General features: G+C 43.4%; 1 protein-coding gene across 2 annotated transcripts in view; it reads left to right on the top strand.

Annotated features, from left to right (window-relative positions):
• The window catches only part of LMAN1 (lectin, mannose binding 1), a 59,892-nt gene that overhangs the window by 7,679 nt on the left and 30,877 nt on the right, over positions 1 to 21,336 (top strand). For both annotated transcript variants that reach the window (XM_030192997.1, XM_030192996.1), the window contains exons 2-5: positions 1,297 to 1,451; positions 1,544 to 1,651; positions 8,896 to 8,957; positions 17,512 to 17,611. In XM_030192997.1, coding sequence (XP_030048857.1) covers positions 1,297 to 1,451; positions 1,544 to 1,651; positions 8,896 to 8,957; positions 17,512 to 17,611 — 425 coding nt within the window. The remainder of the gene's footprint in view (positions 1 to 1,296; positions 1,452 to 1,543; positions 1,652 to 8,895; positions 8,958 to 17,511; positions 17,612 to 21,336) is intronic.

The following is a 21,336-nucleotide window of genomic DNA, read 5'->3' as shown; positions in this document are numbered from 1 at the left end:
GTATGTACACAACATGTCACATTTTATTGTTATGACTGTATTTTTAATCTTTGTACTTTTATGCTACATAAGTATTGCCATACTGGGACAGACCAAAGGTCCATCAGGCTCGGTATCCCGTTTCCAACAGTGACCAATCCAGGTCACAAGTAGCTGGCAAGATCCCAAAAAAGCTCAATACATTTTATGCTGCTTATCCCTGAAATAAGCAGTGGATTTTCCCCAAGTCCATTTTAATAATAGTCTATGTAATTTTCCTTTAGGAAGCTGTCCAAACCTTTTTTTTTTTTTTAAGCACCACTAAGTTAACCGCCTTTACCAAGTTCCCGGGCAATGAATTCCAAAGTTTAATTACATGTTGAGCGAAGAAAAAGTTTCTCTGATTCGTTTTAAATTTATAGCTTCATCACATGCACCCTAGTCCTAGTATTTTTGGAAAGAGTAAACAAACAATTCATGTCTACCCGTTCCACTCCGCTCATTATTTTATAGACCTCTGTCATATCTCCCCTCAACCATCTTTTCTCCAAGCTGAAGAGCCCTTTATGGTTTTCGTCGCCCTTCTCTGTACCTTTTCAAATTCTCATCAGTCTTTTCCTGAAGCACGGGGCTGTGTTGGGTCCTTTAATAAACTTGGCTTCATCCGCAGACTTCTACACTGCTCTGTTGCAGTCTGGTTAAAGAGCATAATAGATGACAGCAAATAAAGACTTGAATGCTCTATCCAGACTGCCCATCAGTCATATTCATTGTCGATGATTAACAGTGAATGTGGTATAAAAGATAGGCAGTTGATCCTGATCTTTCCCTGCCATTTTTGGGACACAGACCATAAAAGTCCACGTGGCACTGTCCTTACATGCCAACTACTGGAGCTGCTGTTGAAGCCCACTCCAGCCCATCCTAATCTGTGCTGCCACAGACTCTAGAAGTCTGACCAGTATTGGCCTTAGTTCCTCACAGCTAGAATTGCCGACTAATAACTACTCAGTACATCAACAGTCAGGTCTGGTTTAACGATCAAAGATCTGAGGTGATGCAGTTTTTATATTTACAACAACGGGTATGGGAGAGCAGAATGTTTCTGGTACAGACACTGAAATTTTTAAAGCTTTCCTCTTTGTAATGCTATCATACATCCTAAACAGAAAAAAAGTTTGAGAACCTCCACTCCACAGATCTGCTTCATCACCTTTCCCCAACCAAAACATGCTGCTTTACTGTTGCCATAGACTTTACTATTGTTGTGATGCTGCATTTTTACTCTGACCATTGCAAGGATTATTTTTCTTTCAGATGCTATACCAAGTGCAGATCAGATTCGAATAACCCCATCTTTGAAAAGCCAGCGGGGGTCGGTCTGGACAAAAAGTGTTTCCAGCTTTGAGAATTGGGAGGTTCAGGTGACATTTCGAGTGACAGGAAGAGGCAGAATTGGAGCGGATGGTTTGGTAAGCCCTTTTTTCACATGTGAAAGAAGATAGTTTTAAATAACAAGAGATTATTCAAGTTTGCTAATACTGGTAATTTACTTTGTGGACAGGCAATCTGGTATACTTCACACCAGGGTTTGGATGGCAACGTTTTTGGGGCAGCTGATTCATGGAATGGTGTTGGCATTTTCTTTGACTCCTTCGACAATGATGGAAAGGTTTGTAGTCTTTCACAAGATTGCTTGGGTGTGGCTGTGCTGTGTTGTTCAGAAAATTGCTGGTTTTAGTTTGCAGTTATAATAAGTGATTTCATTGGGTGGAAAACTAAGTTTCTGTAATCCCATACACATCTGCACAAGCAAAAGAAAGTATATTGTGATGCACTTATTAACATTAGATTCTCAGTTTAAGGGTTTGTGTAGCTGTCTGGTTTTGTATTGCCTGTTTCTGAATTCAACCTTGCTCACATGGGAGTTTTTGTTTGGCTATTGGGACTTGTTCTCTGTGGAAACTATTTTTTTTTTTTTTTTGGTCTGTTTATTCTATCCATTCAAAGCTCAGGAGTTCTTTAGTAAGGTCTGCAAACAGGTCTGTTTTTGAGGATACTTGCACTGAACATTTAATAATTCTTACATTGCACATAGGATCATACATTTCCACAGCTCACTCACCCTGATGACCAGACCTGGCTGGGGTCCTTGCAGACAAGTGATGAGAGCTGCTTTTGTAGAAAAAGAACAGTGATGTTTATATGTTTACCTGTACCTATCTATGTAGAAAAGTAGGCTGCTGATTTTGGGCATACTGCAAGTCTCTCAATATCAAAACCTTAGTTTTATGCTTAAATGGTAACTTGGGCTTCAACACATCTTAACCCATTTGGGATTCTGTCTGCAATTCATAGCAACCTGCCATCCCATCCCTTAATTTTCCACTGAACTCTAATTGTTAATTCTTTCCTATGTTATTGCTGTCTTACCTATAATGGTTCTTCAAGATGCTTCTTAAAAAATTAAACATTATCTTCCCTTTTCAAAAATGTTTGACTACAGTGGTTGTCTCACATACTTGTTCTCGTGGAGCTTTTAGCTGTCATGCAGGGGAGTCCAGTGTGCATCTTGCCTAAACTTGGGATGCAGCTTACTTGAGATTTTGTTTTTCCTAATTAGCAAAACAGAAGAAGATGATCATGTATTACTTATGCTGAGTTTCCGCTCTAAATGTGTCAAGGTATCTATACATGGATAAAAATGTGAGGAGAGGACAAATGATGGAGGGACTGTGTATTGCACCAATCAGTCTGGAACGGAGTTCGTTTTGTTCCCTTCCTCGCTGCACTGTGCAGTCGTGGCGGGTGGTCAGCTGCCCAGCGCTCCTTGTCTTCCACGCAGTGGAGGGCAGCTGTCTTCTGGCTGTAGTTTTGGGCTTCGGTATGCGCCGCTGTCGGAGCCCCACCGTTGCTTATCAAGTCGTGCCGCGGTCCTGGTAGGAGCAGTCCGTCTCCGGTGTCAGCTCGGCTGGGGAGGGCTGTTTGGGGTGTCCGAGGTCCCTCGGTTTGCGGGTGAGGCCCTCTATCTGGGGGCGGGTGGGGGTCGGCTTCCCTGGATCAGAGCTTTGATCACTCGTTTAGCATTCCGCTGGCGAGGTTCTTTGTCCGGGGATGGGATCGGGTCCCTCTTGGTCGATGTCTCGGTCATTCGTCCTTCGGTCCGTAGATGAGATTTTTTGTTCAGGGGCGAGTGGGGTCGGGTTCACCTGGGTCAGAGTCTCAGCCACGAGGTAGGGTTGGAGCTCCGATCGGGCTCCAGTGCCTAACCGTTCACGCCAGCAGCCCACGGTGTAACCTGGTGATTTCCCCCGTTTAGCGGCAGGCCCCGCTGATGAGTTTGGCAGCCTTGTGGTCCTTCTGGAGTTGGGTCTCAGTTGGGGTCACTGGAGCATCGGCAGCTCTATGACCATCTTGTCAGCGGCCATCTTAAATATTTGTACCCGAGTTTGATTTGTCCGTGCCATTCTCAGGCACAGACTGTAGAAGTCTGCCCAGCACTGTTCTTGTTCTCTGCTCTGATTGGCCTAAGAGCTCAAATTCAGTTGTAAATACTGGATTTTTGTCCAGTCTCAGCCAGGGAGAGGGGAGAGAAAGATCTCTTTACTGAGACCCTGTGAGCAGTTATATTCTGTATACTGTGAGCAGCTGTATTTCCTGTACTCCCCAGTCACTATCCAGGTAGTGACTGAGGGGGTCTTTTACTAAGGTGCGTTAGTGTTTTAGCATGCGCTGAAAATGCTAGCGTGCCTTAGTAAAAGACCCCCTAAATGTTTAGTTAGTTTGGACCTTGTTCAGTTACCTGTTTTCCATCTGTTTTTATAGTTCATTGTTCAGTAGTTTGACTCCACTTGTCTGGACTGACTAAGAATCCTGGTTTAATATTGATCCTTATTCAGTTACCTGTTTTCCGTCTGGACTGACTAAGAATCCTGGTTTAATATTGATCCTTATTCAGTTACCTGTTTTCCGCCTGTTTTTATTTTTATGACAAGCCTTTAAGTTTATTGACTGCTTGTGTGGACTGACTGTGAATCCTGGTGGTTTGTGTGTTGGGTCTGAGTGCTTTCTAGGAACTGTGGAACCACTGGGAGTGTTGCCCCAGTAACTTAGAAATCACCGAGGATAACTTCTGGGTAGGAGACCTGCTCAGAGGCAAGTGGAGCCTAGTGCGTGGGGGTGGAGGGTTGCTTGTGTAGAGCACAAGCGGCAGGTGCAGGTGGACCTGAGCTGTGCTGGGGATAGACCCTCTAAGTGGCCGCAGGGGTAGCCCCAGGCAGGTGGCTAGACGTTTTATGACAGTAGTGGATGGTAATGATGGGCAGACTGGATAGGCCATATGATCTTTATCCCCCAGATTCTATATATGGTGTTCAAAATTACATGTGCCCAGTTTACTTGTGCTATTTGAATAATGAGCCAATTAGCACCAATAATTGGATGTTAACAATTATTGGCAGTAATTTGGATTTCCATACGCATCTTAAGCACTAATCTATAAAGATGCTTGTGTAAAATCTTTTAGCACGCAACTTGAAAAGGGGGAGTGGTCATAGGAGGAGCATGGGTGAGTCAGAGTCAATCACTAAAGATGCTCACAGTATTGTAGAGTTCAGGAGAGCTATGCCTAATTTAGGCGTGAAGATTTACACCAGGTTTCAGTTTGTGTAATTCCTTGCACCCAAAGTTGGGTGTGAATCCTGGCACTATTCTATAAATGGCACCCAAATTGGAGCACTATTTGTAGAATAGCGCTCAGTATTTATTTTAATTTGGCCCTGTTTGCCTTCTATTTCTATGTTTGTGAGTGCCAGTGTTATGGCACTCATAGAAACAAAGAAATTTTTTTTTTCCTCTTGGTATCCACAATGATGATTTGTTTTTTATAGGCACCTTTAACAGTTGAATGGAGATAACCCTTTGAAAGGAACAGGCAATATCTTTAGTCTGCATCTTAAAATTGTCTCTGGACATTAGAGGGCTCATTTTCAAAACAAAAAAGTCATAAGGAGACAAAGATGTTAATCTCTTAAACATCGAAGTTGCAATTTTTAACACCCTGATTTTAGACATTTTTCTCCACAGTTGCCCAGACATTGAGGGCAGGTTTTAGGCAGGACATGGGTGGCACCAAAAGAGTTGTTTCTCTGCAATAATGGAACAAAAAATATCTAGGGCCAAAATTAAGACTGTGGTTTTGGTTGGTTAGACCAGTTTCAATTACAACTAAGGGCCCCTTTTACTAAGCCGGGTAAGGCTCTACACGCGTCCGCTACGTGCATCTGGAAAAAAAATTTTATTTTTGCACGCGCGCAGGTCATTACCATGCAGATTACTTACCGCTAGGTCTATTGCTGGCGATAAAGTCAGACACCTGAAATGGGCGCGCAGCAATTTTGATTTTGCTGCACGTCCATTTTCGGGGGGGGGGGGGGGGGGGGGGGGGAGAGTGTTTGTTTTTTGTACGTGCGCTGAAAAATATTTCTGTGCGCGCCCCAAACCCATGCCTACACTACGGCAAGCCACTTTTTACCTCGGCTTAGTAAAAGGACCCCTAAGTGACCAAAAGGTGCCCTAAATGACCACTGGAGGGATTAAGGCATAGGCCCCCCCCTACTCTCCCAGTGGTCACTGACCCCCTCCCGGCTCACTAAGATGTGACAGTACATAACAGGCTGTATGACATCTTCAGGTATGATGACCATTCCTATTAGCGCAGCAGAGAGGTCCCAGGAGTAGCCTAGTGGTCGGTGTAGTGGACTGTAGAGAAGGCCCTATCCCACTGGCACACTTGTAGTGGAATGTGTGAGCTCTGCAAAAAAACACTAATACCAGCTGTACCTACATAGAGGTGACACTTGCAGGCATAAGGACTATTGTAGTGGTGTACAGTAGGTTTTATGTGTTCTGGAGGGCTCACCATACAATATTAGAGGGTAACGGTGAGATGTGTACCTGGTACCTTTCATGTGAAGCCCACTACAATGCTACCTAGGGTGGCCCCACTGCTCTGCTGGGATGGCTGTGTGGCCAGTCTGCTAAGAATGCTGCCCCACCCCCACCCCATACATCCCAATGGCTTGCTTTTTTTTTTTTCTCAAAAATAGTCCTAAAAGATAGATGCACTGAGCACAAAAAATATCTAGCAAATGGCTGTTTTCGAAACAAAGTTGGATGTTTTCCTGGTTTGAAAATGACTGTTCATTACTGGATTTTTGGACATGTTTTGCAAAATGTCCAAATTGGAATTAGATGGCATATCAAAAAAAAAACCTCCTCTAAACATGTTTAAAATGGAAAACACGGGCAACCTTTCATGCATATGATACAAACGGCAACTTGAAAATGCAACAAACTGGTTCTGGCAAGAGGTTTTTGATTATATAGCTCAAAATGGCCACTTGCCAATGGAAATAATATCTAAAAACTTAGAAAATGTTACGAGGGCTAGGAATTTGATTTTTCCTTAATTTCCCTCTTACCCAGTGGGTCTCTCCTGGAAATTTTTAAGATGTACCTTGGGGATATTTTCAGAAGTGGCATCACTTCCCTAGTTAATATATATGATGAGGCTCATTTTCAAAGCACATAGACTTAAAAATTTACATGGAGGGGCATTTTCGATATGATGCCTAAGTCCGACTTTCAGCGTTTTGTGCAAAATGTCCAAAATCCCAATAGGAAAAAGTCATTTTCTAAAAAAAGTGCAAAACACAAACGTACAGATTCATGCCATTGGGATGTAGGAGGAGCCAACAATTTTAGAATACTTGTCCCCCAGACATCCCAGGAGAGCAGTGGGGGCACCTTAGAGGGGACTTCTGTGTAATTCAAAAATGCTCCCTTGTACACATCTCACTTTGCTCCCTTATATCGTCCCAGGAGCCCTCCAAAACCCACTACCTTATGGGTTTAAGGGATCACGCATGTGGTACAGTGGTGTTTTGGTGACTTTGAGAGGGGTCACATTTTCTACCACAGGTGTGACAGGTAGAGGAGAGATAGGGACCCGAGTCACCCACTCCATGGTGCACTGCACAGACCATTCCAGGGACCTGCATTCTGTTCTAATAGACCTGACTTTAACATCTGAAGCTGTCATAGAGGCTGCTGGTAAGTCATATTTTTATTCACATTTTTTGGGGGTGGGAAGGGGTCAGTGACCACTGGGAGATATTGAGGGGGGGGAGGGTTTAGGGAAGGGAATAGGACTTGATATACCACTTTTCTGTCATTCTTGCAACTACATTCAAAGCAGTTTACATAGTATATACAGGTATTTATTTGTACCTGGGGCAGTGGAGGGTTAAGTGACTTGCCCAGAGTCCCCAGGAATTGAACCCAGTTCCCCAGGATCAAATTTTGCTGCTCTAACCGCTAGGCTACTCCTCAGTTTTTTAGTCGGACTTTTTGGTTTTGTTCCATTAAGACTGTAAAATGTCCAAGTGTTAGGCACACCCTAATCCCATCTTTGAAATGCCCTCAACGTGCCCTCTTGTGATTTGGACGCACTGCAGACAAATTGCATAGATAAACGTCTGCAAGATAAGTTTAGAAGAAAATGGACGTTTTGAGAAGAAAAACATCCAAATTGGGCTTTGACACTCTTTGGACGTTTTGAAAATGAGCTCCATAGTAACTTATGGAACTTTGCTTTGAAAATAAGTCCCCTTATCTTCCAAGAAGGGTTAAGAAACTGGGTGAAGAGGAAAGTGTAGATCATTTGACCTTACCTGATGATCTTGATATTTTCCTAATTTCTAGACTCATCAAAGGGTACAATATTAAAATGTGCTACTTTTATTAGTGGTGGTTCAGACAGAAATGGAAAAAATGATCTATTATGAAACTGTATTTTGCTAAATGACAGGTAAACTTTTTTTTTTTTTTTGTGGTCAAACAATAACTGTGTTTCCTGATGTGGCAAGACAAACTCAACTTCATAGGAAAGCTCTAGGTTTTGGAAGCAAGGGGATCCTTCTTCCTTAAATTTCCTTGTAAGTGTCTGTCAATCATGGGAACAATAGTTCTGTTTTCTGGGACCCAGTTCGATTGCAAAGTTTTTTTTGGCGGATAAAGGAAAGGAAAATGTTTAGTTTGTTAAGAAAGATATAAGAATTGTTAGCCTATTCTGCTTCTTGCTTTTCTTTATTTGTAATTATTTACTCCGCCAGTTAATGGATGTTCCCTGTAATGTAGGCTAGATTTCTTTTTTTAATAGTATTAGGCCCTTTTTTTTTTCTTTTGAGTACTTTCTATTTTTCTTTATACATTTCTTTTTATGAATGTATATTTGAAACTGCAAATAAAAAAAAAAGAGAGAAATTAAAAAGCTGGTTTTATAATGGAAGTATAAGTAAACTTAAGTTGGAATTGAGTTTAACCACACAAAAAATACGATTTCTCAGATGTTCTGTTCCATTCCATAGTACTCCCTAATCCCATCTTTGAATAAAACAAATATATTAATTGTTTTGAAAATATTAGCAACTTTGGAGGCTGTGGTAGCCCCTATAGCTGTACCTGCAAACATTTTGATACGCCAGACATTTACCCCCTTGTTTACTAAGCTGTGCATTAATGTTGGGTGAATGCTTGTATCATTTCAGTACAGAGTATTGCAAAAGCACATTGTGTTTGTTAGTTTGAGTAGGTGTTAAGTTGTCATTTGCTAGGCTTCACTAGCAAGTTAATACATTTGATTTTGAAGCATTGCAGGGCTATTTGGTGAATATGAAGTCATCTGAGATGAGCTGCACATTTTAGATGAGGGGAAAAATATTAATGCTGCCTATTCACATTCAGGACTTCTGATCATGGTGACTTGAAAACACTTGGGGCTCATCTGCTGTAGTGCTTGCTGTTAACTGAAAATGTTCTGTTTTATAAAGAGTTGAAACTCTATTTTTGTTTTAGAAAAACAATCCAGTGATAGTGGTGATTGGCAATGATGGCCATCTCATTTATGATCACCAAAAGTGAGTGACCTGTTTTTATGTATTTTGTTTGAAAATGCTAGGTTTATTGCTTAATGTATTTTAGATACACTTGGTGCTGGTTCAAAGTGTTCCTGTGCCCTGAGTCAACTCTTCTGGCAACTGCACTCCCCACTCCACCGGCATCAGTTCTACCTTTTCTTGTACAGCGGTGAGAGCATGTTGCTGTACTGTCCACACTCTGTTACCGGTATCACCCCAGGTTTAAATTTGAGAACAGGAGAGCTGGCAGGGACCTCTTCCGCCTGGGGCAGCCAGCTCTCTTTTAAACAGTAAACGGCAGCACTTGCCTTGAGCAAACACCAGCAGGTTGCATATTACATTAGGTTTGTTTATTTTTTGTTGTTACATTTGTACCCCGCGCTTTCCCACTCATGGCAGGCTCAATGCGGCTTACATGGGGCAATGGAGGGTTAAGTGACTTGCCCAGAGTCACAAGGAGCTGCCTGTGCCTGAAGTGGGAATCAAACTCAGTTCCTCAGTTCCCCAGGACCAAAGTCCACCACCCTAACCACTAGGCCACTCCTCCACTCAGGTTGTAGTCTTCCGCCAATACCTTGTTAGTTCTAGGGAGATTATGACATTAAGAAGCTAAAACCACATGTCTAGGAATAACAGTACTGTTAAGCAGTTTTAAAACTAATAAAATCATCAAGCATTATTAACTAAACCAAATTTGTGAAATAGATGAGCTTTTAACATTTTCCAAATTGCCACCATCTGATGTGGTAAAGAAGCAGAAAACTTGTTTCACAGACTTCAACTTATGAACTGCAGGAAAATATAGCATAAAAGGTTGAGGGTGTATGTTTCGTTTTTTTGTTTTTTTTTAATCATGAAGTGGAATAATTTTAAATCAGTTTGAAAAGTTGGAGCATCACTTATATCTTAAAGGCATATATTTCTACTTTGAATTGTATACGTGCTTCCACAGGGAGCCAGTGCAGCATGGAAAAGAGAACTTTCACTGAATCACATCTATTTAATCCATAAATTAGCTGAACAGCTGGACTAGTTGCAATTGATGGAGAAGAGATTTAGAACAACCAACAAAAAACTAAAAAACAATATTGCAGTAATCTAGTCTAAATAAGATCAGACCTTGAAAGAAAAGCGTAAGGGCTAGTGGCTTAAAATATTTCCTCACAAACTTCTTAAAAGGACTTCAAAACAACCTGGGTATCGCTATGCATAGACAGCTGGTTATCGAGTTCCACTCTAAGTACTTTTGAATGTAATTCAACTGAAAATTGATCAGAACCTACCTTAAGAGTTTGATGGAATTTAAGATCATTAGGAGGTCCTATCCATAAGAACTTTGTTTTATCTCTGTTTAGCTTTAATTGATATACCGTGACCCAGTCCTCTATTAATCTCTTGCAAGTTTGCATAAGGGACGTAGGGCTAGATTCTATACATGGTGCCTGAAAATTCTGCGTGGGGAAAAAAAAATTCACCTAGGTTTCCATAGCGTCCCACAGATCAATCCAGAGACTTGTGGGTTGTGTCCCTCTAACAGCAGGTGGAGATGGAGAGAACCTCCGAGGTTTGCTATATGTGGACCTGTGCAGCAAAGTAAACCTCAGTATTCTCTCTAGCAGGTGGAGGGACATCTCTGTGCAGCTCTGGTTTGATCTGGCTACTGGTGTCTTTTGGGCCTAGTTTAGCACAGAGTGGCTGTTTGCAGCTTGTGGTGTACACCTGGTGGTGCGAAGTCCCTCCTGGTCTCCCCCTACCTTTCCTTCCTCGCGTGGGGCTGTTGGCCTGATCCGGTGTTTCCTTTCTCTCCTGAAGAAAAAAGAAAAAAAAAAAGGTAAGCGTCTCTTTAAGAGCCTTTGTTTTTATTTAATCATACGGAGGAGCAAGACAAAGTGCTGAGTCAATTGGGGCAGGCGTTTGTGGAGCATGTCTGTGCCTTCTGAGGCTGCAAAACGCTGCTCAGCGCGACGGGGGTTCCCCTCAGCGTCTGGTAAATCAGAAGCACAGGGGATAGTTTCGGCGATTTTCTCGGGGCAGTTAGTGCAGCGTTCAGCGGGCGCCATTTTCTTCTCTTAGTCGCGACCCGCTCCGCATGTGGTGGTTGACAGGAGGCGCAGCGTGCTTCTGTGGCACAGGCTCCGATGGAGGGAAACGATTTAGAAGAAGCAGGGGCGTCCCTTTAGGTTCCTTTTTCCCCAGTTTTGTTTTATTAATGCACAATGCCTTTCTTCTGAAGAAGTCAGGAGCTTCTCTTCATGCAGCCCCGTCTCCTTTCCTACCCAAACGTCCCCAGGTGGAGTTTTTGGACCCCGAGGAGCTATCTGACACAGATGGCCCGTTTTTGTCTGCGGGCTCTCCCTTAGAATCATTGGATTTAGCAGATGACGTCTCCCTGCCTTCTGAGGAGGGGGATGATCCTACAGCTGGCCACCTTTTTCGCAGGGAAGAACTTACCTCCCTGATCGGGCTTTTGAGGTTTTGGCCATTTCACCCCCTGATTCGTCAGGGGGAACAGGTCCTGTGCCCTCAATTATGTATGGCACCAAATGCCCACCTCGTTCCTTTCATGTACATGAGGCCATGAAGATCCTTATTTTGGCGCAGTGGGATACGCCGGACAGTGGGCTTAAGGTTGCTAGAGCTATGTCGTGTCTTTACGCGCTGCCTGCTGCTGATTTAGACTTGCTGAAGGTCCCTACGGTGGTTTCCTTATTCACAGCAGTCACTAAGAAGACCACTCTCCCTGTGGAGGGTGGCATGGTGCTGAAGGGCCCTGAGGATCGTAAGTTGGAGACTTGCTTGAAGCTGTCCTTTGAAGTGGTGGCTCTTTCCCTGTAAGCCTGTTTGTGGCTCTTATGCAGTGCGGGCATGCTTATCGTGGGTACAGAAAGCCTCCTCTCCGGAGGAACTTGTGGCTGGTTTGCCGGCCTTAGAGTCCAGTTTAGCCTTCCTTGCGGATCTCCTTTATGATCTTTTGAGGGCTTCGGCGAAGGAGGTTTCCCTAGCGGTCACCATGCATCGTTGGCCGTGCTTGTGGCATTGGGCTGCAGACGTAGCCTCTAAGTCACGGCTAGCAAAGCTTCCTTTTAGGGGAAAGCTTTTGTTTGGGACAGACATAGAACAGATTGTGAAGGACCTTGGTGACTCCAAGGGCCAGCGCCTCCCAGAGGACGGGTCCAAGTCTCTGCGACCAGCGGGACCTAAACCTAAGTTTAGGGATGCCCAGCGTTACTGTCCAGGTCGCGGTACCTCTTTTCAGAGGGCAAGATTTTCTCAGAGGCCTCAGCCCTATTGGGATGACAGGTGGGCCTTCCTCTCCGGTAACAGAACCCAGCCCGCAGCCAGATCTGCCCAATGATGGGGCCCTGGTCCATTTCCAGCTGGTTACTGGGGGCAGTCTGTCCCTATTCCTGGTGGAGTGGACCAGGGTAACATCTGACGGATGGGTCTTAGAGGTTATCAGAGACGGCTACAAGTTAGAATTGGCTCATCCTATAGTAGACTCTCTTTTCTTGAATCTCCTTTCAAATCTGCCAAGTTGTGGGCGGTTCGTCACACCCTCCTCAACTTGCAACGACTGGGTGCCGTCCAGCCGGTACCCCCATTTATTTTGTGATACCAAAAAAGGGCGGTTCTTGGCGACCAGTCCTAGATCTCAAGTGCGTCAACAGGTCCTTACGGGTTTGGCATTTTTGAATGGAAACCCTCCGCTCGGTTATCACAGTAGTACAGCCAGGGGAGTTTTTGACATCTCAATCTCGGAGACGTATTTACACATTTCAATTTGGCCTCCCTACAGGTGTTTTCTTCGCTTTGCAGTGCTCGGTCGTCATTTTCAATTCAAGGCGATGCCCTTCGGCCTAGCCACAGTGCCTCAAAGTTGAGAAGGAAAGGGTATCAGGACACAGTTATAGCTACAATGCTGCAGGCTCGGAAAAGATCCACCTTGATAGCTTATGCTAGGGTGTGGCGTACCTTCGATTCATGGTGTTCGCGTTCGGGATTGTCAGCGGCTTCGGCTTCACTATCGGTTATCCTCGTGTTTCTTCAGGAGGGTGTACAGCAATCACTCTCGTTGAGTTCTCTTAAGGTGCTGGTGGCAGCTCTGGCATGCTTTAGAGGCCGGCTCCAGGGGACGTCCATCGCCTCCCACCCGGATGTGGTTTGTTTCTTGAGGGGCGTAAATCGGTTGTGTCCTCCTCACGTGCCAGTGCTGCCATCCTGGAACCTTAATCTAGTTCTCAAAGCGCTTCAGCGCCCTCCTTTCGAACCCTTATCAAGGATTACGGTTAAGGATCTCAACTTGAAGGCGGTTTTTCCTAGTAGCCATTACTTCAGCTCGGAGAATTTGAGTTGCAGGCTCTTTCTTGCAGAGACCCCTTCCTGCGTTTTTTATGGAGGCGGGGATATCGATTAGGACAGTTCCTTCGTTTTTGCCCAAGGTGGTTTCTCATTTCCACTTGGGGCAGTCCCTGCATTTGCCGGCTTTTCTCCGGGATTATTACCTCGTGAGATGGGCTCTTCTTATTTGGAGGTGACTAATGAATTTCATCTTTTTGACCATCTCTTCATCCTTTTTGGGGGCAGTAAGAAGGGTCCTGTGGCTTCCAAGGCCACCATAGCCCGTTGGGTGCAGGAGGCCATCTCTTTGGCATACGTGGCATTGGGCAAGTAAGCCCCTGCGCAAGTTCGTGCTCATTCTACGTCAGCTCAGGTTTCTTCCTATGCAGAGTCCCGTTTGGTTTCTCTGGAAGATATCTGCAGAGCTGCTACATGGGCTTCGGTCCATACGTTCACTCGTCATTATCAGGTGGATGTGGCAGCTCGGCAAGATGCGGGGTTTGGGCTTGGGGGTGTCCCGCCCTTCTTGAGGACTGTTTGTGTACATCCCACAAGTCTCTGGATTGATCTGTGGGATGCTATGGAAGGAAAAATTAATTCTTACCTGACACTTTTCTTTTCATTATTCCCAACAGATCAATCCAGAGGCCCCTCCTGGATTTATTGTCTGCGGTTTTGTTTTGATTGGTTAGTTTTTTCAGGTTCCGTTCTGAATGTTCTTTCGTTTGGGATAGTGCTGGGCAGATTTATATGGTCTGTGCCCTGAAGAGGACAGGTGCAAATCAAGGTAGGGTATACACAAAAAGTAGCACATATGAGTTTATCTTGTTGGGCAGACTGGGTGGACCGTGCAGGTCTTTTTCTGCTGTCATCTACTATGTTGTTATGTTTGATTAAATAATAAATAAAGAAGTGGTGGAAATATGTTGGGCATTTGGTCTGACAATGTCAGGAGAGTTTTCTATTGTTTCCATTCCACTGCTTTGGTATCATTCATACTGAGGTTTACTTGGCTGCACAGGTCCGCATATAGCAAACCTCAGAGGCTCTCTCTCTCTCTCCACCTGCTGGTAGAGGGACACAACCCATAAGTCTCTGGATCCATTTGTTGGAACTAATGGAAAGAAAATTATCAGTTAAGAATTAATTTTTTCCATATTCTCTAAAGTACGCCTAAATTTTATAGAATAGGCTTAAATTTCTGCTTGACATATAGAATATGCCGAGCACCGGTCCACGCAATTACATTTTTAGTCGCGGTCAATTATGCCAACTAAAACCTGGTGTAAATCCTGACTTCTAAATTAGGCACGGAGCAGGTGTATTCTATAACTTACATAGATCTTAGAAATGCCCATTCCATGCCCACTTTTCAACTATACAACTTAGACTTTAGGTGCACCATTTTGCAGAATAAGCTTAGACAGTAGTGAGCGTACATTTTGATTAATGCAAATTAGTGCCAATTGTTTAACATCCAATTGTCAGCATTGATTAGCTTAACTAATTAAGTTATGAGCATTGTTATGGAATACGCTTTGATTTCTGTGAGGAAATCTCAGCACGATATATAGAATCCCGGGGATAGTGTCTAAAAAGTACAGGCAAAAGAGCAGCAATATCATCAGCGTATATGAAAGATCTGCCTGAAGCGGATCAAAGACCACACCTAATGACTGCATAAGGATATTAAGTATTAGAGAAAGTGGGGAGCCATTGTTGGCGTTGGCTTGAGGCAAGTACTACCCGCTACCATCTAGGAGAGCACTGGCCATCTGAGGAGGATATCTTCACTGGCAGGATTTAGGGATCCCTGCCAGCCACTGCAAGAGTGCCACAATTTTGGGTGGGCTAGGTCTACCCATGGCTACACCACTCATGCTAATCGTTAGTAAAAGGGTCCCTTAAGCTGAAATGTTAGGAATTTGATTCTAACACAGTGTAACACTTAAGTTAGAAATATTAAAAGCTTCATTCTGTTTGTGTTCCTTTCTCTTCACTTGTTGACAAGAGTATTTGTTTAAAATAATGGTCCTTCCTTTTGGCATTGAGAGAATTCCTAGAAAAGTATTTCTCTGGTAATCTTGCCCATGAAGCAGCAGCTCAAAATAAAATATAAAATGATTTTTGATTTGTTTCAGAGAGAACTGCCCTGGTGTTTCATTGTTGTGAAATGGTTGCTAGATCACGTTTTGGTGATTTGTCATTTCTAGGGCATTTCCTTTTCTTTATTTGTTGCATTTGTATCCCACATTTTTGCAGGCTCAGTGTGGCTTACATATTACCGTTATCGGCTTTAGCCGATTTCGGTCTGAACAAATACATGGTTTGAATGAATACAAAGTGAACTGTGGTAGAATGGGGAACTTAGAGAGGGAGAGGGGAGGAAGAGTCAGATAATGTCCAATTACGGTCCTTGGTTACATTGTGTCGCAAGTGTCCGGTGTTTTTTGTTGGGTCAGTGGGGTAAGCCCTACTGAACAGTTCTGTCTTTAGTACTTTCTGGAAATTAAGGTGGTTGGGCGTACTGCTTTTGACAGTGCGTTCCTTTAAAAAAGGTTCCAGAGGAGATCGGGAAATTATAGACCGGTGAGCCCGACGTTGGTGCCGGACAAAATGGCAGAGACCACTATAAAGAGAGAAAACTACAGAGCACATTCAAAATCTTGCCTCACCAATCTACCACACTTTTATAGACTATTTGCAACTTTTTCCCACTTTTCATTAACAAATAGTCTTTTGTTTCTTTAAAGTGCCTTCATGAAACACACATGCAAGTCTTAGTTCACATAGCAGATGCATGTGGTCCATTATTTACTAGTGCAGAGGTCTAATAAATAATGCTGTGCGTGCTAACTGCCTTGACATCTGCAAGTTGACAGGTAACTTTGACTTGGGATTTTGCCCCCCTTGTCAAAGTGAGAATACACAAGCAGTATCAATTAGAAAATCTCTTAAGGAGAACATACCTGCACACCACTGTTTTGTATTGTTTCCCCATAAAAATGTGTGTACTTCAGAAAATATGCCTCTGTTTCCAAGCCCTGTCCCCAAGAATGCCTCTCCCTACTGTGAGTAACATCGTGCGTGTAGGTAATTTTTATGGTTGCCTTGAATGTGAAGACTGGTATTTTAATGCACTCAAGTAGACATATATAAAATTGCCTGGGGTATGTCTTGTTAAAAATTGTAGTGCCTATTTCCATTCTGTACATCTGTAAGCATTACATAAGAACACACAAAACAGTTCCCAACCATTATGAATGAGATTATTCAAGACACTATAATTTTTAGAAGATGCGCTCATATATTCACGCAGACGCCCCAATATACATGTCTAAACTCGTGGACCTACCTTCCAGAAACGCCACAAGATCATCCCGCAAATTTCTCAACCTACACTTCCCCAGTTGTAAAGGACTAAAATACAAGCTGATGCATGCCACTTCCTTCTCTTACATGAGCACGCAATTATGGAATGCACTACCTACAGACCTGAAAGCAATCAATGATATAACTATCTTTCACAAAGCTCTGAAGACATACTTCAACAAAGCCTACAATGAAAACCGATAATTGACAACTCATCAATTCACCTCACCAACCCAATCAGTTATGAAAATTCAACTACATAATTCCCGATCACTCTTTCCCTACTTAATTTATGCACAATACTAACTGTATCTGATATATTGTATTGACATTAACATTATGTAAGCCACTTTGAGCCTGCAAATAGGTGGGAAAAGGTGGGATACAAATGCAATAAATAATAATATACAGCGGACAGCCATAGATGCAACAGTGTTTTGTTTTTTTCTCCCCATGTCCGGGCTTGTAATCACAGCACGATTCTTCAAAGTTCCAAACTTAAATTGTGAATTTGAAATTGTGAAAAAAAAATTAATGTGTACTTAAATTGCCAAAACAGCAGCAATAGATAGGGTGCCGACATGGTCCATTTTTCTCCGGAGCTGTCTCAAGGCACCTTGGAGTAATGCTTTTTTTTTTTTTAGTTATAAACAGCATCCCTCACTCTTAAAGCTACAAGATTTTGAATCGGTCTGAATAGTTAGTAGGGGAACAGACTTCAGAAAAAGGGAAGACGCATGCAAGAAATTGAAGGGACTCGCCACCATTTCAGAATTTACTAGTGGCTTTGTGAGTGACCTGGAACACTTCTGTCTTGCTGAATATGATGTATTGATTTCCCTAGTGATGGTGCAACTCAAGCACTGGCATCCTGTCAGAGAGATTTTCGTAATAAGCCTTATCCTGTCCGAGCCAAGGTCACCTTCTACCAGAATACGCTGACTGTAAGTACGTTGCCAGTTTTTACGCTATTAAGAGGTTACATAACTGTGCTGAATGATTCTGGCTGTTTCTGGTCATTAAAAACGTAAGGACACCTATGTATTCAGTAATGATACTGAAAATAGTAATAAATACTTATATTCTGTCAGTTGTGGCACTGGATCATATGTAGCATTGGACACACAAGAGAGTCCCTGCTTCATAGATCTTAGAATCATTGAAGACTGTGCAGCCAAGAAAATACACTGAACAGAAGACACAGCTGTGATTTGCCGTCAGTTTTTTTTTTTTTTAATATACTTGTATAAGTAGAATCAGAGCAAGTAGCTAGCTTACACAGCTTGTATTTTTTTATTTGAACAAACTTAAAATTTGTTTAGTTACATAATTAATTTCCCCTCCTCCTTATCGGTAATTCTGTGAAGATTATGGCTAAATGATCAGTGGAGGGAAAAACTGCCCTTCCTGAAACCTTATTTTGTTTGTGTTTTCTGTAATTATAACTTGTGGCAGGTTGTATTCATGTTCATATGCTCTAATCCGTGGGCTAAGGGGAGTGTGAAACATGATGGCAGCCACAGTAGAACAGTATCTGAACAATAAGACCTCCTTAAGAGAAATTTATTGATTTGTCTCCATTCAGAAAACATTTCAAATCACCAAATTACCTTTGTTGATACCAACTGTTTCTTGCAAAGACTTTACCTACAATTCCCTTTTAAGCCAGAGTAAATGCATTGCAATTTAGCACATTCTGTGATCTCACCTCTGTTCTGAATGGGCGCGAGTACTGACAAAGCTGTGCCCCAAGACAGCAGTGTCTGTGGCCCCAGTGATCAAATCCCCTGCGCTGTTCCGAACAGTGCTAGAAAATTAGTGCCAGAACAGTGCCAGGGATTATTTATTTTTTATTTATTTATCTCATTTATACCCCACAATTTCCCACCACTGGCAGGCTCAATGTGGCTTACAACATTTAGTTAACAAACAGGAAAGTGCAATAAATGGAAAGTGATATGATGGGCGGAAAGGTGCAGGGTTAAGAGAAAGTAGTTAAGTCCACAAGATCTTTAGAGGAGTTGGGAGTCCAGGAATCAGAGGCAGGACTAGATCTTTAGGGTAAGCTTGCCCAAATAAGTAGGTCTTGAGAGACTTCCTGAAAGTCAGATGATCTTGAACCCTTCCAAGCCTTCATGATCAAAATTAATAGCATGCAAATTCATGCTCACAATTTAGTTTTGATCATGGGGATATTTGTGTGAGAGGATTGCTCGGGCATGGCATGGAAGGCTGTCTCCCCCCCCCCCCCTTCAGCATGCAAGGGGCTGGAGGCCCCCCCCCCCCAAGCACGAGAGCACAGTTTCTCCCTTAAATGGTAGGGAAGCCTTGCCCATGGATGCACAGGGCAGGACAGGGTGCCGTGATGTTGGAAGGAGGAAGGAGTGCTACTCCCTTCTCCGTCACGAGAGGGTATGAGGGGGGCCGCTAGACCACCAGGGCGGGTGGGGGTATGTTGCCCACTAGGCCACCAGGGAGTTATTATTTGTGTTGGAGGGGTTAGGGGACCTAGAGGTTGGGGGGGGGGGGGGGGCTGGAGGTCCATTGGACCCCCAGGACTGACCTTCACTGTCAGCCTGGGTTGGCTGACTTGAACAAGGTGGGGGGGGGGGGGGGGGGACAGAGCTTATCCCTCAATGCTGGAATAGGGTTAAGGCTCTATTCTGCCTGTATGATCAGAGCGCTGTTTTCTGATCATACAGGCGTAATACCGCAGAGCTCATTGTGGACCTCTGATCATTTGTGCGAGGGTAAATGCTGGTGCTAGTCCAGCGTTAGTGGCCTCCAGCACCCGTATTTACCTTTTGATCATCTGGCCAAATGTAAGCAGTGGCAAGCAAAGTGTGTGCTTGTTCACAGGAGTATGAATGGGGCTGCATTTTTATACAAGCATCCAGTGCATCTTTTTAATGTATGCTTGTTGTAATGCAGGGTTTTGCTAGCCACAGCCATCTTGAATTGAAGCAAAATTGCTGCACTTTAGTACAGTTGACAGTATTAAGTTTTTAAAAAAGCTTTCTGAGCAAGACTACATGAATAAAAAGCTTACATCTTGTATCTGTATACATTATCTTGTTTGGTTTTTAGCACTGTTCTTGGGTGATAATAGAGTTGCATCAGAAAAGTCTGCCACCCAGCATGGACTGGCTGTTTTTCACCCTGTAAAACATTATTTAAGCAATAAGGCATCCTGCCACAAGTCATGTTTTTTTGAAACTAGAGACCTTTATCAATTAACTATACTTCCTGTCGTCACCCACTTGTGTGCCTGATCAATGCTGTTGTCTATGAAAACATCTGCTACAGGTGAGAAAATGCTTTTTATATGCAGGAAAGAGCTTTAAATACCATATTTATGCACATATAGGCTGTGGATTTCTGCCTTTGTGTAAATGTGCCTCTAAATAAGCCACAGCTATGTATTAGCCACCCCTCGGATGTGCATGTATGTTATTGTGTGCCAGATACTAGAGTTCAAGTGTTAATATGCATGGTACAGATGGCTGCAATTGTAAGTTTTAAACGCAGATAGTAAGCAACAAAGGTGAAATTGCAGATCTAGGCACAGAAGAATGGGTACAGATGTGTGCTGACACTTCTGTTTTTGTCTGAGCATATGCACAAGAGGCACACTTAACCACAGAACCTTTGTGTACGTGTGCCAGGTACAGTGGGGGAAATAAGTATTTGATCCCTTGCTGATTTTGTAAGTTTGCCCACTGACAAAGACATGAGCAGCCCATAATTGAAGGGTAGGTTATTGGTAACAGTGAGAGATAGCACATCACAAATTAAATCCGGAAAATCACATTGTGGAAAGTATATGAATTTATTTGCATTCTGCAGAGGGAAATAAGTATTTAATCCCTCTGGCAAACAAGACCTAATACTTGGTGGCAAAACCCTTGTTGGCAAGCACAGCGGTCAGACGTCTTCTGTAGTTGATGATGAGGTTTGCACACATGTCAGGAGGAATTTTGGTCCACTCCTCTTTGCAGATCATCTCTAAATCATTAAGAGTTCTGGGCTGTCGCTTGGCAACTCGCAGCTTCAGCTCCCTCCATAAGTTTTCAATGGGATTAAGGTCTGGTGACTGGCTAGGCCACTCCATGACCCTAATGTGCTTCTTCCTGAGCCACTCCTTTGTTGCCTTGGCTGTATGTTTTGGGTCATTGTCGTGCTGGAAGACCCAGCCACGACCCATTTTTAAGGCCCTGGCGGAGGGAAGGAGGTTGTCACTCAGAATTGTACGGTACATGGCCCCATCCATTCTCCCATTGATGCGGTGAAGTAGTCCTGTGCCCTTAGCAGAGAAACACCCCCAAAACATAACATTTCCACCTCCATGCTTGACAGTGGGGACGGTGTTCTTTGGGTCATAGGCAGCATTTCTCTTCCTCCAAACACGGCGAGTTGAGTTCATGCCAAAGAGCTCAATTTTTGTCTCATCTGACCACAGCACCTTCTCCCAATCACTCTCGGCATCATCCAGGTGTTCACTGGCAAACTTCAGACGGGCCGTCACATGTGCCTTCCGGAGCAGGGGGACCTTGCGGGCACTGCAGGATTGCAATCCGTTATGTCGTAATGTGTTACCAATGGTTTTCGTGGTGACAGTGGTCCCAGCTGCCTTGAGATCATTGACAAGTTCCCCCCTTGTAGTTGTAGG

The sequence above is a fragment of the Microcaecilia unicolor genome, chromosome 2 (genome assembly GCF_901765095.1).
Source record: "Microcaecilia unicolor chromosome 2, aMicUni1.1, whole genome shotgun sequence".
NCBI classification, from domain to species: Eukaryota; Metazoa; Chordata; class Amphibia; order Gymnophiona; family Siphonopidae; genus Microcaecilia; species Microcaecilia unicolor.
Note: the sequence above shows the minus strand (reverse complement) of the source record. Positions and strands in the feature narration are given on the sequence as shown.